Source organism: Pinus tabuliformis, chromosome X (assembly GCF_031772625.1).
Source record: "Pinus tabuliformis cultivar Carrire ecotype Pingquan chromosome X, CPIR1, whole genome shotgun sequence".
Taxonomy (NCBI): domain Eukaryota; kingdom Viridiplantae; phylum Streptophyta; class Pinopsida; order Pinales; family Pinaceae; genus Pinus; species Pinus tabuliformis.
The window spans coordinates 1498060243-1498075890 of record NC_142308.1 but is presented as its reverse complement, the minus strand read 5'-3'; the positions used below and the strand labels follow the sequence as shown (position 1 = coordinate 1498075890).

Sequence of the window (15648 nt, the reverse complement as noted above, 5' to 3'; positions counted from 1 at the left end):
AAATTTATGTAACAATGGTTTAGAATGAATCTTTTTGTTTTTTATTAATTATTTAATAAATGTAATATTAAATCACAAAAATATATTAATTAATAAATTTAATATTGTAAAATAGAAAAAAAATATTTATAATATATGTTACAATTGTTTAGAATGAGAAATTATTTTTTATTAATAATTTAATAAACATAATATTAAATCATAAAAATATATCATTATTAATACATTTAATATTGTAAATTAAAAAAAAATTATTATAATAAAAAAATTATAATGTAATTAAATTTATTTTTAATTTTGATTTATTAGATAAAAGATATAATTAAATTTTTAATATAAATTTTTAAATATTATATATTTCTTATCTTTCTACAAATTTAAAATAAAAGTAAGTCTATATTGAAATATAATAATTCAAATTAAATGAAAAAATATTAAATTAATATTACAATAATTATAGAACTATTAATCAATCATATTATTAGAAAAACAGATAGCATGTAACTTATCAACTTTTTTCGTTTAATTTTACTCTAATATAAAGGTTTATAAAATAAATAGCTCAAAGAAATAATAATGTATTTTGTTTTTAATTAATTCTCAATTTTAAAAAACTTTTCCAAATAATTTTGTAATCAAATTCTTTTAGTCACTATAAATTTTCAGGATTGTTTTATTTTTAATATTTTTTATATTGTTCAAATTAAATTAATGTTCTTCCCTTACTTTTAGTTAATTGAATTAAAATCAATTTTATAAGATTCAATTCTTATATTTAATTTGATATAGTTCAACTCCTATATATTTTTAATATACGAGGAATATATTTTAACGGTGACTGATATGTACTCATCCATGCTATAATAGAAATCATGTTTTACATGCGATCAGGAATGATTAATACTCAGAACTTTATTTGAACAGGGTGTTAGGTACAAGGTAGGAAAATGAACATGGTGTAGACAAGTTTACATAAACATTGAAGTCCGTTCCTGAAGAATTTCAAGAAACGAACCCACCACTTAGTGATAACACCCACATACAGAAGCCAAAGAGTGGTGTGCAAGTGATAACACCTACATACAGAAGCCAAAGAGTGGTGTGCAAGAACAACATATATAGTACTCACATTACTCAAACCAGAGACGTTGGCATGGCCAGAAAAGTTGGTCTTTCCTCTCCAGCCATTATAACAATGACTCTCTCCTCCTTATCGTCGCCGTTCCAGAGTCCAATCACTTCGTTACGCTCAGCGGAACCCCTGGCATGGACTTGGTTTCCACCTTCGAGAAAGTCGGATGGTACGAGACACCAATAACTCCACAAAATAAATAACAGCGCTAATAGTGTGGCCCCTAATATGGCTACCAATGCACCCACCAAATATGGAACTGGCGCTTGCCACGCCGGATCAATGGCTGCATCGTTGACGCTGCTATTACTCCTTGAACTTGCCACAGCCATATCTGTAAGCAAAGCCTGTACGAAACAAGAAACCATTACAATTTCTATATTTGAGAACCACACCTACATACATATATATAAGCTGGGTACATACATATATATAAGCTGGGTAACCGTCTCTTGAGTCTTTTCTAAAACTGATTCCGGTTGCTTAAGAGCTAGACTTCTTTTCTGGTAATAGTTTCGGCTAATACTTTACCAGCTTAGGTCCCAAAACTATTTGGCAATAGGGAAAGTCTGCCCTTCTATATATCATTACCGTTTTATTTTAGATAGTTATTCAAGATGGCGTGGTGTGGTGTGATTTTCTTTGAATAACAATAATAAATCAGCCAATATTTATAAATATGAACCAGATATAATTTTCCACATAACTAACTTAACTATAATAATTTTTTCCAATAAAAAAAAATACCTCAAATACCTCGTCATACCTGAATATCTATATATGGGGTATCAAGGTGTTATAAAACAATGAGAAAGTGATATTAGATATCTAAACTTTGCTTGGGTGATTAAATTTCAGAAAATTTTCGAACACAGAGAAAGGGAGAACGATTTACTAACCTGTCCGATCACTGCCAAAAATGTTGGATCCATTTCACATTCAGAACTATAGCTGACAGATAAGTTGAATCAAAAGCTTCTCTAACAGAGTCCGCTTCGGTAGAAGTTATGGTGAAATCAAAGCGATAAAAGTTATTTTGCACTCATGACGCTGCGAAGCCTGCGCAAGAACCAGAAGTGTGATAGAAGTTTGTTACTCAGTACTGTGTGAATGAATAGCAGTGATGTCTTGTGGCCGTCATCACAAATTCATGAGGATCGTCTTTTCTATACTTTTGTGGTCCCCCTATTTGAAATCTCAGAAATTAAGAAAAGGAAGCGGGAATAATCCTCGATATGATTGGATTACACCATACAGAATATTTCCCCGAGGCAGTTGCGCGCAACTCTATATACATATATAAGTGGTTTAAGCATTTACTGTACCTGGGAGTTTTAGTTATGCAATGCGTAGCAATCGAAGTGGTTGAAGTGCATTTACTGGACCTGGGAGTTTTAGTTATGCAACGTGTAGAAATCGAAGTAGTTTTCCATGACATAAGTACATATATATATAAATGAAAATAAATAAAAAATTATAAATAAAATTCAAAACTTGTATTTTATCCAGGCAATTTTATCTGAAATTAATTTCTTTTAGAATGAACATCTTACCAAAAAAATCACCATATTCGAAATGGAAAAAGAATATATATATATAGTCACTCTATACGGAAGTTCATGCTTTTCCTGGGAGTTGGTCCGACTAGTCGTTTCGAGACAAGTGAGAGGCAATGAGATAGCGTGTGGAATCAACTATGTCATGTCACGGGAAATAGTAACGGGCATTTTGTATTGTGACTGGTCTTTGACATTTCCACGTTCGTACGAGGCAAAGAGATAGCGTGTGGAATCAACTATTTCATGTCACGGGAAATAGTAATGGGCATGTTGTATTGTGACCTGGTCTTTGAGATTTCCACGTTCATATAGAATGAGAGGCAATGAGATAGCGTGTGGAATCAACTATTTCATGTAACGGGAAATAGTAACGGGCATGTTGTATTGTGACACATTTCCACGTTCATATAGAACTTTACACACTAGCACTCATATAATATTATGGTTGAAGATGCTGTGAATAGTTTTGTCCCCTGTCCATTGAACTTCACACATAAGACTTGCATTGGTATTTTTTGCTGAGATTTTAGATTTCCAGCTTTCTTTAGATGATTGGCTGTCATGCCAGTAGAGAATTAAATCATGGTCAGGATGAAATTTTAGATTTCCAGCTTTCTTTGTATGATTGGCTGTCATGCAAGTAGAGAATTAAATCATGGTCAGGATGAGATTTTAGATTTCCAGCTTTCTTTGTATGATTGGCTGTCATGCCATTAGAGAATTAAATCATGGTCAGGATATGCTCAGGTTATGGAGCATCAATGGCTATTTTTTCTAAGGACTCAGTATATTCTGAATATATTCGAACTTAGAGTATATCTACACTCTTTTTATTAAATTGTATACCTAACCCATTTTCAATACATGTAAGCATGCAAATTAAAAATATAGGTTTAGGATGGAAATATAAGATGTGCTACTAAGAGGCCTATACCCTAATCATATATTAGTAATAATAATTTTTTTCAATTAACTACCTCTATCATTTTTAGAGTAAAGAAAAATTATACCAAGACTACAATAAGATGTCACTACACCAAACTCTAGATTTCTAGTGTAATCACCATAATTTTGGTCTTCTACAAACACCAAACTACAACCTTGAATTTATGTCCCCAAAATTCAGCATGTGGTGACATTCATGTTGCCTCTAAATATTCTCAAAAGGTAAAGAGCTACTGGTCCATAGATCTTGCCTTTAGATATCTCACACTATGTGTGGAAAATTGTACATGAATTGTCAAGATGTAAAGAAAACACATACTACTCATCTCATCAAGTGAGATAGAAAATGAATAGTTGAAAGTTACAAACTCTGTAAAGAGCTCTTAAGACCCTGTGTCAACTAAAAGATCCTGCTCCTAGCTTCTTGATGCAATCTTCTGCATAGAAACACAACCAAACAACATAATGTTTTCACCTGTGCAGACTGTAGGTCGACATGTGCAAGCAATAATCAAATCCACATACATATAAAAAGAAATGAAATATGTGGGAGAACTCACAAATTATTTCATCAATTAGAATAGTATAAATACATTATACCTCAACATATAGATGTACACCTTCTCAATCCTTGCCATGACTCTTCCCTTGACTAACTGAAAGATTAGGGTGACCTCACATGCAAAGGATGCCCTAATAGAATCCATAGGCATAATTGGGCCATACTCTCTAAATCCTCTCTCCCTCTTGATAGGGTCTCTCTCTCTCTCTCTCTCTCTCTCTCTCTCTCTCTCTCTCTCTTTCTATATATATATAGGTATAGGAGGATGTATCTATACAATAGAGTCATGAGATATTAAGGAACTTCTGCAATAATTGACCCTCATTGAACTAATGAACAATTAAGCTCAACTAATCTCTTTTGGATTGACCTATTCTTCAAAGTTCACCTCCATCGCACTCATGTGAAAGGCAAGTAGGGTTGCTTGGTGCTAGGCTATCCCACTACAAGGTAGTGATGGGCGTCAAGATGGCAAGCTTGTGAGAGCAATAGGATACAAAAAATGTATATTTAAGAAAGGATAATGATGCATTCAAGTTAACAAATGAGAGGATAGGACTAGGGTTTCTCTCCATGACATAAACTTAGAAACATTTAAGATAACATATACCCCCTAATGCATGAGGTCCAAAGAGAAACCAATGGCTAAAATGCATTACAATAGCATGTGGAAAAATGTGAGTGAGTTAATACTGAAGGACTCGATTAGAGTCATAACGATACCCATGTCTGAATCATAAAATGATCATCCCCGAGGTGGACATACTATTGCTTGGCATAAAGAGAAATTGAACATGACTTCCAACCATACAATGTGGATCCATAACACGAAATGCTAGTACATGGCCATAAGGCATAGACAATGGATCTATGTTAAATTTTATGGTATGTTCTATGCTTGCAACAATTACTTCAATGTCTTGTTAGCCCAATAACAACTTTACCTTAGATTCCAATAGAAATCACATTAAAACTTTAGTAGCATTTACTTTAGATCATCATTAACAATAATTGCAAATAACACATCAAGAAAAGGTACAAGAAGATATGAAATGATAAGTAAATTATGTAAAATGAATAGTTTCAAGTGAATTTTATACTCAAGATGCCCAAGAGACATGCCTCACTGTAAATTGGATCACGTATCTTTGTAAATTAAATTCTTGTAAGTTTGCATATTTACTTTTTTCCCATATTTGTTATAGTGTTGAAGAACAGGTAAATAATGGTGGAAAGTAACTCCTAGTAAGTATAGTATTTGTGTGTGTATGAGCTATTTTCAATAAATGGTCATGTCCTTAGAGGCATGGGTCTTCAATACTAACTATTAGTTAATTATTCACTATATATATATCTATATATAATGCATCTAAGAAGGGGAATTACCCCCTAGTTGCACTCTTTAACACTCACCCTCATCTACGAAGGGGTTCCAGCTATTAAAATTCACCCATCGCTATGCTATCATGTCCATTCTGTGTCATTTCTGTAACTTTTCTCATCCCTACTAAGCTGGAACCTTAATGATCAAATTGTTAAACATTATGCAACCTGGTCATAGGGAATACACTAGTACCTAACATATGTGTCGGTAGTACTAATTAACCCTAATCACTTTTCCCAACACATTGTTTAAGTGAGAGGTACTTTGCAAGAGTCCAAGACCACAAGGGTATGATGTATGTTTCAGTTTCCACAAGCGAAGGTAAACCACTCTTAGTGTGTTCGTATAGCTCCAAGAAGTACCTCAGCCCCCCATGAGCTCTGAGAGCTCAATTTCCAACTCAATTGGGACCCTCATGGGAGAGTCTTTCGACAACTCGAACTCTCTCTCTGAAGGCTAAGACTTGTCCTTTCATAAATGCTTTGCAAGGATGTTAGCAACTTGTCCATTTTTCATAATGTGTTGGAGCCTCATTGCTCCCTATTGTACCATATCCCAGATAAAATGGTACCTAATATGAATATGATTAGATTAGTCATGGAGCATAGGATTCTCTAAAAGGTGTGTCCCACTTTGATTACTACAATAAACGATGGTGGTATCTAACACATTCTCAAATAACTCACTGAGGAGATTCCTCAACCAAATGGCTTCACATCAAGCCATACTAGTTGTAATACATTCAGTCTCAACGGTGCTTAGTGCGAAAAAGAAAAAACCTTGGCTCATCCATGAGATGGAAATAAATCCCAAAGAGAAATAACATCCAAATGTTCTTTTTCTATCCACCACATTACCAACCCAATTGGTATCAATAAATCCATGTAATTTGAGATCCTTGTCATTATAACTCAGTCCATGGTTGATAGTACGATGGAGATATCTTAGAAGATTCTTTGCAGCAAACCAATGCATATGATGAAGCTCGACCATAAATTGACTCAATGTATTAACAACAAGGCATAAGTTCAATCGTGTGTCCACCAAGAACATCAATGCTTCCATAAGTTCTCTATATTCGGTAGGATTTCCCAAAACCGGACCAACATCACTTCCACATAGCTTCTTGAAATTTGGTTCCATTGGTGTAGCCACAAACATGTATTCCACCATGCCACATATTTCTAACATCTCTGGAATACATTTTCCTTGAGAAAGGAAAATCTCACCTGGATTTCGCTAGACATCGAAGCCCAGGAATTAATGCATCAATCCTAGGTCCTTCATCTCAAATTTAGAAGTCAACTTCATTTTACATTGATAAATGAGAGAGGGTTTGCACCAGTTAGCAATAGAACATCAAAATATAAGACCAAAATAAGTGGCATGTCATTTTCAACCTTCAAGTATAAGTTTGGATCAGTATAGCTCCTTTTGAATCCCAACTTCATGAGATAGTTACCAATCCTTTCATACCAAGCTGTAGAGGCTTTCTCTAACCCATAGAGGGCTTTCTATAGCTGGCACACATGAGTTTTTCTATCTTGCTCTTCAAACCTCTGAGCTTGTTTCAAGTAGACTTCTTCCCTAAGTGAGGCATGTACGAATGTGATCTTGGCATCCATTTGATGCAAGCTCTATAATTGATTTGTAGCACGACAAAATATGGATTTTATAGTGGTGTATCAGGCAACTAGAGACAAAATCTCATCGTAGTGAATTGTTTCCTTTTGCGAGAAGCCACGAGCCATGAACCTTACCTTGTATTTATCAACACTTCCATCAACTCCATGTTTAATCTTGTAGATCCATTTGAAAGTGTCTATGAACTTGTCCTTGGGTTTAGGCACCACTTCCTAGACATTGTTCTTCATGATTGAATCATATTCCTCAGCCATAACATCTTTCCATATTTGACGCTTCACAACTTCTTCAAAATTGCATGTCTTAGTTTAAATGATAGTAGTCATGGCAGTTGAGTATCCTTGATAGTTGGTCGACTTTGTACTTTCTCAAAAAATTCCTCTTGGAGTGGCATGATTTTCTTGTTGGGTTGTGTTATATTCTTTCCATGACTAGCTCCCCTAGTTAACTGGGGGGTTAGTGAGGGGTTGGAGCCCCCCCTTCGTTGTGTTGACTGTGTAGTAGGGGGGGATCACAGGGGGGAGAAAATCCCCCCTATCTAGGGGGTTTGAGGGGGGTGGGTAGCCCCCCTCTACAGGGTTCGAGGCAATGCCCTAGGGAAAATGTTTTGGGACCCTATGGTTTTGTGCATGGTTTTCGCACATGGGTTTCGGTGTGATTGTTTTCAGTCCATGGTATCGGATGCTTTGGCACGTATATATATATATGTATTGTAACATTAAAAGGAACATAATGAAAAATCAAGCCGGTAGTCCTGGTTTTGGGATGTAGGGGAAAATCTTTGTGTATATGTGTTTTATGTGTTATGCTCTCGCATTATTTATTTTCAATGTTTTAGAATTCATATGAAGGTAATTTATGTACAGGGCTAAAACCTACATTTAGTATTGGAGCTATTTTGGCTTCAAGGGGACACCTTTGTTGCTGAGGGGTTTCGCTCGGGCATGTGGTAGACTTTCTTCAGTGGGAGATCTGCAGGATTGATTCTGGTGGTGAAAGAAGATGACGAGCAGTGGAAAGATAGAGATTGAGGAATTTAATGGTCACAATTTTGAGTTATGGAAACTCAAGATGGAGGATTGGTTGGTAGATAAGGATGAGTCGATGGTGATAGATCTGGATACTAAACCAATGGGAGTGTCTAATGAAGAATGGAAGAAGTTGGATTGGAAGGCGAAGAGCATAATATGATTGTGCGTCCTCGATTCGGTTTTGCTGAATGTATCAAGGGAAGCTACGACTAAGCCTTTGTGGGTCAAGTTAGGGACTTTGTGCTAGTCTGAGTCTCTGGTGAATAAATTGTTCCTATGGAAAAAGATGTATAACCGGAGGATGAAAGATGGAGACTTGGTGACAGAGCATTTGAAGGCATTTAATATTATGGTAAGTCAGCTATTCTTTGTTGATATTAAATTTTCAAATGAAGATAAGTGCATTAGTTTGTTGTGTTCTTTACTAGATTCATGGGATGGTCTGGTTATTGCAATAAGTAGCAATGCAATTGATTTGCAGTTTGATGAAATAGTCTCATCTTTGCTGACAGAGGAGATGAGACAGAAAAATATGGAGAGCCAGAATGGTGATGCCTTGTCTGTACGAGAATAGTCCCAGAACAAAAACAAAAATAAGTCATCGAGTGGGAGATCCAAATCTATAAGGAGATCTAAATCTCCAGGAAAACCTATAAAGGTGTGTTGGAAATGTGGAAAGGAAGGGCACTACAAAAGGGACTGTAAATCTAAAGCTCCTAACAAAGGAAAGGGATGTGATGATTCTCCTTCTCCAAAGGAAAAAACTACCTCAGATGAAGGTGGGGATGTATACTTGGCTTATTCAAGTACACATGTAGATCATGAGGCGTGGTTGATTAACTCAGGTGCATCCTTTCACTTCACTCCCCATAGAGAGTGGTTTTGCGAGTATGAGAAATATGATGGTGGTGATGTATTCTTAGGGGCTGATAGGAAGGCTATAATCATTGGTCACATAAAGGTAAAGTTGAATTTGCAAGGTGAAAGGGTTAGAACACTTCCAGTTGTTCTGCATATTCTTGCATTGGCCAGAAATTTGATTTCTGTAAGCAAGCTGGATGATGCATGTATAAAAACAATGTTCAAGAAAGATACCTGAAAGATGGTTTGGGGAGAACTGGTATTGATGCGGGGAGCTAGGATTGGAACTATATACAAGCTGCAAGGTAGCACGTTATTGATGGGTGCAATAGTTCTGTGGTTCCTAAAAGTGGAGCAGAAAATCTAGTGGTGTCTCGAGAAAAGACCATGCTATGGCATCAAGGGATTTGATATATTGGAGAGAAAGGCCTTCGAATGCTTCATGGTAAAGGTGTGGTAGAAGGTATGACTAATAGCTCTTTGGATTTTGATTTTTGTGAAAACTGTGTATATGGGAAGCAGAATCAGGTGAGTTTCCCCTCTAGTGGTAAGAGGGAGAAACATATTTTAGAGCTTGTGCATAGTGATGTGTTTGGACCTGTGAAGGTTCCATCACTGGGTAAGTCTATGTACTATGTATGATTTATAGATGAATTCTAAAGTAATACATGGATATATTTCCTCAAGAAGAAATATGAAGCCTTTGACAGGTCTAAAGAACTTAAGGTTCTGGTGGAAAACTAGATAGAGAAGAAGATAAAGGTGTTGAGGGTAGATAATTGTGGAGAGTTTTGCAGCAAGGAATTTGAAGAATTCTGTAAGAAGTGTGGTATAGAACGACAAAAGACTACTCCATACACACCTGAGAAAAATGGAGTTGCAGAAAGAATGAAGAAGACATTGATGGAAAGGGCAAGAAGCATGCTTAGTGGCATCGGGTTAGGACAAGAATTCTGGGTAGAGGCAGTGGAGACAACATGTTACCTGGTCAATAGATCAACTTCATCAAGACTCCACAAGAGGTATGGACTGGTAAGAAACCCTCTCTTTCACATATGAGGGTATTTGGATGTGATGCATATGCACATGTTCCAAAGGAGAAAAGAACAAAGTTGGATAGTAAATCTGAAAAGTGCATCTTTTTTGGGTATAAGGATGGTTTAAAGGGTTATAAGCTTTTGAATCGAGTAATAAGGAAGGTTGTGTACAACCGTATGTGGTGTTCCGAGAGGTGAAAAATGTTATTAAACATGAAGTCCCATCAAAGGAACATGAGAAGATATAGTTTGAGCTAAAGGAGGAAGAATCGAACTGTATAGCAGAAGAGAAATCAGAAGATGAAGAGCCACAAACTCCGGTTGTGAGAAGATCAGTTCAAGAAAGAAGGCAGCTAGAAAGGTATAGTCCATCTTATTTCTGTTCAAATTTTCTTTATCTATTACTGATCATGATCCCAGAATTGTGAAGGAAGCAATAGATTCAGAGGATGGAAAAGTCTCAAAAGAGGCCATGGTTGATAAAATGGCATCTTTGCACAAAAATGAGGCTTGGGATCTGGTGGAGTTGCCAACTAGAAGGAAACCCATTGGCAGCGAATGGGTGTTCAAGAAGAAAACAAATGTAGGAGGAAAGGTGGAGAAATACAAAGCTCGGTTGGTAGCAAAAGGTTATTCCCTGGTGTTGGGAATTGATTTTGGTGATACTTTTTCTCCTGTTTCCAAGGTAGCTTCTATTATATTACTTTTATATGCTGTTGTTGCTCTCGATTTTGAGGTAGAATAGATGGATGTGAAGACAACATTTCTCCATGGGGATCAAGAAGAGGAGATCTACATGAAGCAACCTGGAGGCTTTTCGGTGAAGGGTAAGAAAGAACTGGTACGCAAGTTAAAGAAGTCTTTGTATGGGCTAAAACAGTCACCAAGGATGTCGTATCAGAAATTTGGTACATTTATATGGGGACTTGCCTTGACCAGAAAAATAAGATCACTGTGTGTATTTAAAATTAATTGGTGACCGTGTTATCTATTTGGTCTTGTATGTGCATGATATGTTGCTGGTTGGAAATGACAAAGAAATTTATATCCAGGATTTGAAGAGCCAATTGTCCTCCAAATTCGACATGAAAGATCTTGGTGCTACAAAATATATTTTCGGCATGCAAATTAAAAGAGATCAAGCAAAGATGAAGCTCTGGTTAAACCAGAGGAAGTATGTTGAGACAATTATGCATAGCTTTAATATGCAGGATAGTAAATTGGTGAAGGTTCCTATTACTGTAGGTGCGAAGTTATCTGCTGAACGGTGTCCCAAGACATAAGAAGAGGAATAGGACATGTCCCGTGTTCCATATGCAAGTGCAATCTATAGCCTGATGAATGCAATGGTCTGTATTAGACCAGACATTGTACATGTAGTGGCGGTATTGAGCAGGTTTATGTCAAAACAAGGGAAGGAGCATTAGATAGCAGTGAAGTAGGTTTTTAGGTATTTGTGTGGCACTAGTGATTATGGTTTGTTCTACCAAGAAATATGAGAATTGGATAGACTATTGCGTATTCGTTGCTTTGTTGATGCAGACTGGGATGGAGATTTAGATCAGAGAAGATATACAAGTGGGTATCTGTTTAACCCATTTGGAGGTGCAGTCAGTTGGATTAGTAAGAAATAATTTGTAGTGGCATTATCAACTATAGAGGTAGAATACATGGCGGCCACTCATGCAAGAAAGGAAGCAACTTTGCTGCAGAGGTTGTGTTCAAGTATGGGTTTAGTGTGGGGAGATATAAGGATAGACTGTGACAGCTAAAGTGAAATTTTCTTGGCAAAGAACCCTCCTTATCATTCAAAGACAAAGCACATTGACGTTTAGTATTACTTTGTGAGGGATATTGTTATGGAACCAGCTCAAGTAAAGATAGAAAAGATAGATCAAGGCAAACCAAGAATTCCGCCACAAACTTTTGAATATTTGATTTAAGACCATCCCAAAAAAATTCCTTCTTAACGCTGTGGTAAGTTTTTAAAAATCATGAGTTCCCTCCTAAGGGAGAAGTGTGCATTTCCATAAGAATCTTTTGTTTTAGCTAAGAATTCTTACAGAGGTATAAGCGATCTTTATACCATAACGAATCATTTTGCCAGCTAAATGTATCAGACATAATGGAATCTTTTTGTAACTTTGCAATAAGTGCCCACACTTCTTCGTCATTCTTCCATTCCTCCCTTGCTTTGTTTATCCAATCTGGTTGGATAATAGAAATGGTGCACAAAAATGCTTCCACATCCTCATCCTTTCTGGAGAGTGCGTCTACCACCACATTTTTCTTCCCTTTTTTGTAGATGATTTCAAAGTCATAACCAAACATCTTTGTGACCCACTTTTGTTGCTCTTCAGAGGATAATCTTTGTTCTAAAAGGTATTTAAGGCTATCATGATCTGTTTTTACCTTGAAGTGTCTTCCCATTAGGTAGGGTCACCATTTCTTAAGTTCATGGAGTATTTCCAACATTTCCTTCTCATAAATAGCTTTGCTTCAAAACTTTCCCTTGATTGGACGAATTTCAAAAGCAATGGGTCTTTCATATTGCATTAGAACAACGCCAATTCCATTTCCTGAAGCATCACATTCCATAATAAAGGTTTTTGTGAAGTCCGGTGTAGCTAAGACTGGTGCTTGGCACATTGCCTCTTTAAGATGTTCAAAGGCCTTTGTTGCTTCCGGAGTCCATGAAAATAGATCATTCTTCAATAATGTTGTTATAGGTGTTGCTATTCTCCCATAATTCTTAACAAACTTATGATAATACCCTGTCAACCGGATAAATCCTCGTAGATGCTTTATGGATGTGGGGATTTTCCATTCCTTAATGGCTTTAATTTTGCTTGGGTCTACCTTAACTCCTTCATGAGATACAATATGACCCAGATATTCCACCTCCTGGACTCCAAAGAAACATTTGGATCTTTTGGCATATAATTGTTTCTCATCCAATAGTTGTACCACCTTGTCAACATGTTCAACATGATCCTTCCAAGACTTGCTGTAGATTAGTATATCATCAAAAATACTAACACAAATTTTCTAAGGAATGGTTTAAAAATTGAATTCATCGAACCTTGAAATGTTGAAGGTGCATTGGTAAGGCCAAAAGGCATGAACAAAAATTTATAATGACTCTCATGAGTTCTAAATGCTATTTTCAGAATGTATTCAATCTTCATTCTGATTTGATGATATCCTGAATGAAGATCCAACTTGGTGAAGTAAATTGATCCATGAAATTCATCCAATAATTCATCAATGACAGGAATGGGGAACTTATCTTTAATAGTGAGCTTGTTGAGCTCCCTATAATCCGGACACGTGCGCCATGATCCATCCTTGTTGTGCACCAATACTTCTGGAGCAGAGAAAGAAGTTTGACTCAGTTGAATTATACCAGCCTCTAGCATTTCTCCAACCATATGTTCAATTTCACTATTTTGGACAGAGGGATATCTGTACGGCCTGATGTTTGGAGGAACACTTCCTAGAATCAGATGAATAGCATGATCAGGATCACGCATAGGTGGGAGACCTTTGGGAGTCTCAAATACCTTGGAATGATTTTCCAGGACTTTTGAGAGATCTGGAGAAATAGATGATTCCGATGTGGAAACATCTAGCGAACATAATTGTGCAATTACACCTCTTTGTTCCCTTTTTAGAAGCTTTGTCATACCATTAGAGCTGATTATCTTTTATGGTTTCCTTGCAATACCCCTTAATTCAACTCTCTTTCCTTCCATACAAAATTTGATGAAAATTTCTTGAAAATTAAAAGCTATTGTACCCAAGGATTGTAGCCATTGAACTCCTAGTACAACATCAACACCTCCCATTGGAATGGAAAGCATTGGGCTAGTCAATACATATTCTCCCATGGATAGCTTGATATTATGGCACTTTCCAGAGCAATTTATTGTTCCTCCATTTGCAATCATCACCTGACACTCTGGTGTTGGATATAGGAAGCAATTCAATTCTTTTGCTGCCTTACAATGAATAAAATTGTGGGTGCTTCCTGAATCAATCAACACTATTAACTTTTTCTTCTTGATTTGTCCTTCTATCTTGATGGTTTGAGGAGTGGTAATTCCCGCCAATGCATTACAAGATATGGTCAGATTTATTTTTTTCTTCATCTAGGTTTTGTTCCTGGATTATATCCCCTTCTTTTTACCTTTCTTGCTCCTTTTCTTCTTCCTCTTCACAATCTATGTAGAATAATTTCTTCTCAGCACACTTATGACCTTTAGTGTATTTGGTATCACAACTATAACAAAGCCCTTTTGCTCTTTTTTCTTCCAATTGTTGTGGTGTCAACCTTATAGGTTGTGGAAGACTAGGGGCAACAACACTTCCGTCTTTATAGTTGTGAGTGGTATGCTTCTTGGTTGCCATAATTTTGCTTTCCATTTTTCTTGCTAACCTGAATGCCTTCTCTAATGAATCAATTTCCCAAAGGCGAAAATCATGTGTGATATTATCCTTTAAAGACCCTATGAACACATCAATCCTATGCTCCTTTGGAATATCTTTTACCCTTATGTTCAATTTTTGGAACTCCTCAATGTGCTCCATTATTGAACCCTTTTGTTTGAGACTTATCAGCTGGTTAAAAAAATGTTGCTTTTTGTATCCTCATAATGTGCTATCAATTCTTTCGTAAAAATTGCCCAAGTGATAAATTATTTAAGAGAGAAAAGCCATTGATACCATACAAACTGATTTGGTTCCAAATATAAAGTTTCCATACGTACCTTTTGTGTGTTTTTCACATTATTGAGATCGAAAAATTGCTCCATCTGTAATTTCCATGTCGCGGGATCCTTGCCATAAAACTTCCTCATATCGATTTTTGGAATATGGTGAGTCTTCGATCCAACATTAGAGTCTATGGAATCATGATTAACATTTCTTTTTTTCTCATCATGAGTTTCCTTTAGTACCCTTTCACCATTAGTGACCATTTCTTGTAGCAACTTATTCATATTTATCTTCAATTCTTCCATATTATCATCCATGCCATCAATTTTAGTGTCCATTCCATTCACCTTAGCTTCCATGCCATTCATATTAGCTTCTACATATTTCCTTAAACCATCCATCTTAGATTATGTTGCTTTTCGTGCAAGTGACACTTGTTGCACTTGTTCTTGTAATTTTGATATATCATATAACATTTCTTCTTCTTCTTCATGAGTCATGCTAGAGCTTTGAGGTTCCTTACTAGGTGTTTGCATTTTCCTTCCTTGGGGCATCAGTTACCAATAATAATTCTCTGCTATGCCCTCTAAATTCCTTCAAAATAAATTGTCAAACCAAGCTCAAGCAAAAATTTAAGAAATTCTACACACCTTTTTTCACTTTGTAGGAGCTCGATATTGCCTCTGATGTATCTTTGTAATTTTCCATCATCTAGTTTTGAATTCATGACTTGCAGTAGCCTTCTGTGTCCTCTTTCCAATACCACAAATCTGACCG

The 15648-nt window shown here is 36.2% G+C and overlaps 1 protein-coding gene across 1 annotated transcript; it reads right to left on the bottom strand.

Annotated features, from left to right (window-relative positions):
- Positions 1–960: 960 nt before the first annotated feature.
- LOC149145719 (protein GLUTAMINE DUMPER 1-like) lies at positions 961–2396 on the bottom strand. Its single transcript, XM_089451114.1, has 2 exons — positions 2032–2396; positions 961–1479 (listed from the first exon to the last, which is right to left on the bottom strand). The coding sequence occupies exons 1-2, from the start codon at positions 2062–2064 to the stop codon at positions 1135–1137; spliced, it is 378 nt and encodes a 125-aa protein (XP_089307240.1). The 5' UTR covers positions 2065–2396; the 3' UTR covers positions 961–1134.
- Between the last annotated feature and the right edge of the window lie 13252 nt (positions 2397–15648).

Excerpts from the sequence above, each read along its gene's own strand:
- LOC149145719 (XM_089451114.1), bottom strand. The coding sequence starts at position 2,064 with ATGGATCCAACATTTTTGGCAGTGATCGGACAG. Across the intron at positions 1,480-2,031 it reads TTTTGGCAGTGATCGGACAG|GCTTTGCTTACAGATATGGC; the intron begins GTTAGTAAATCG and ends TGTTTCGTACAG.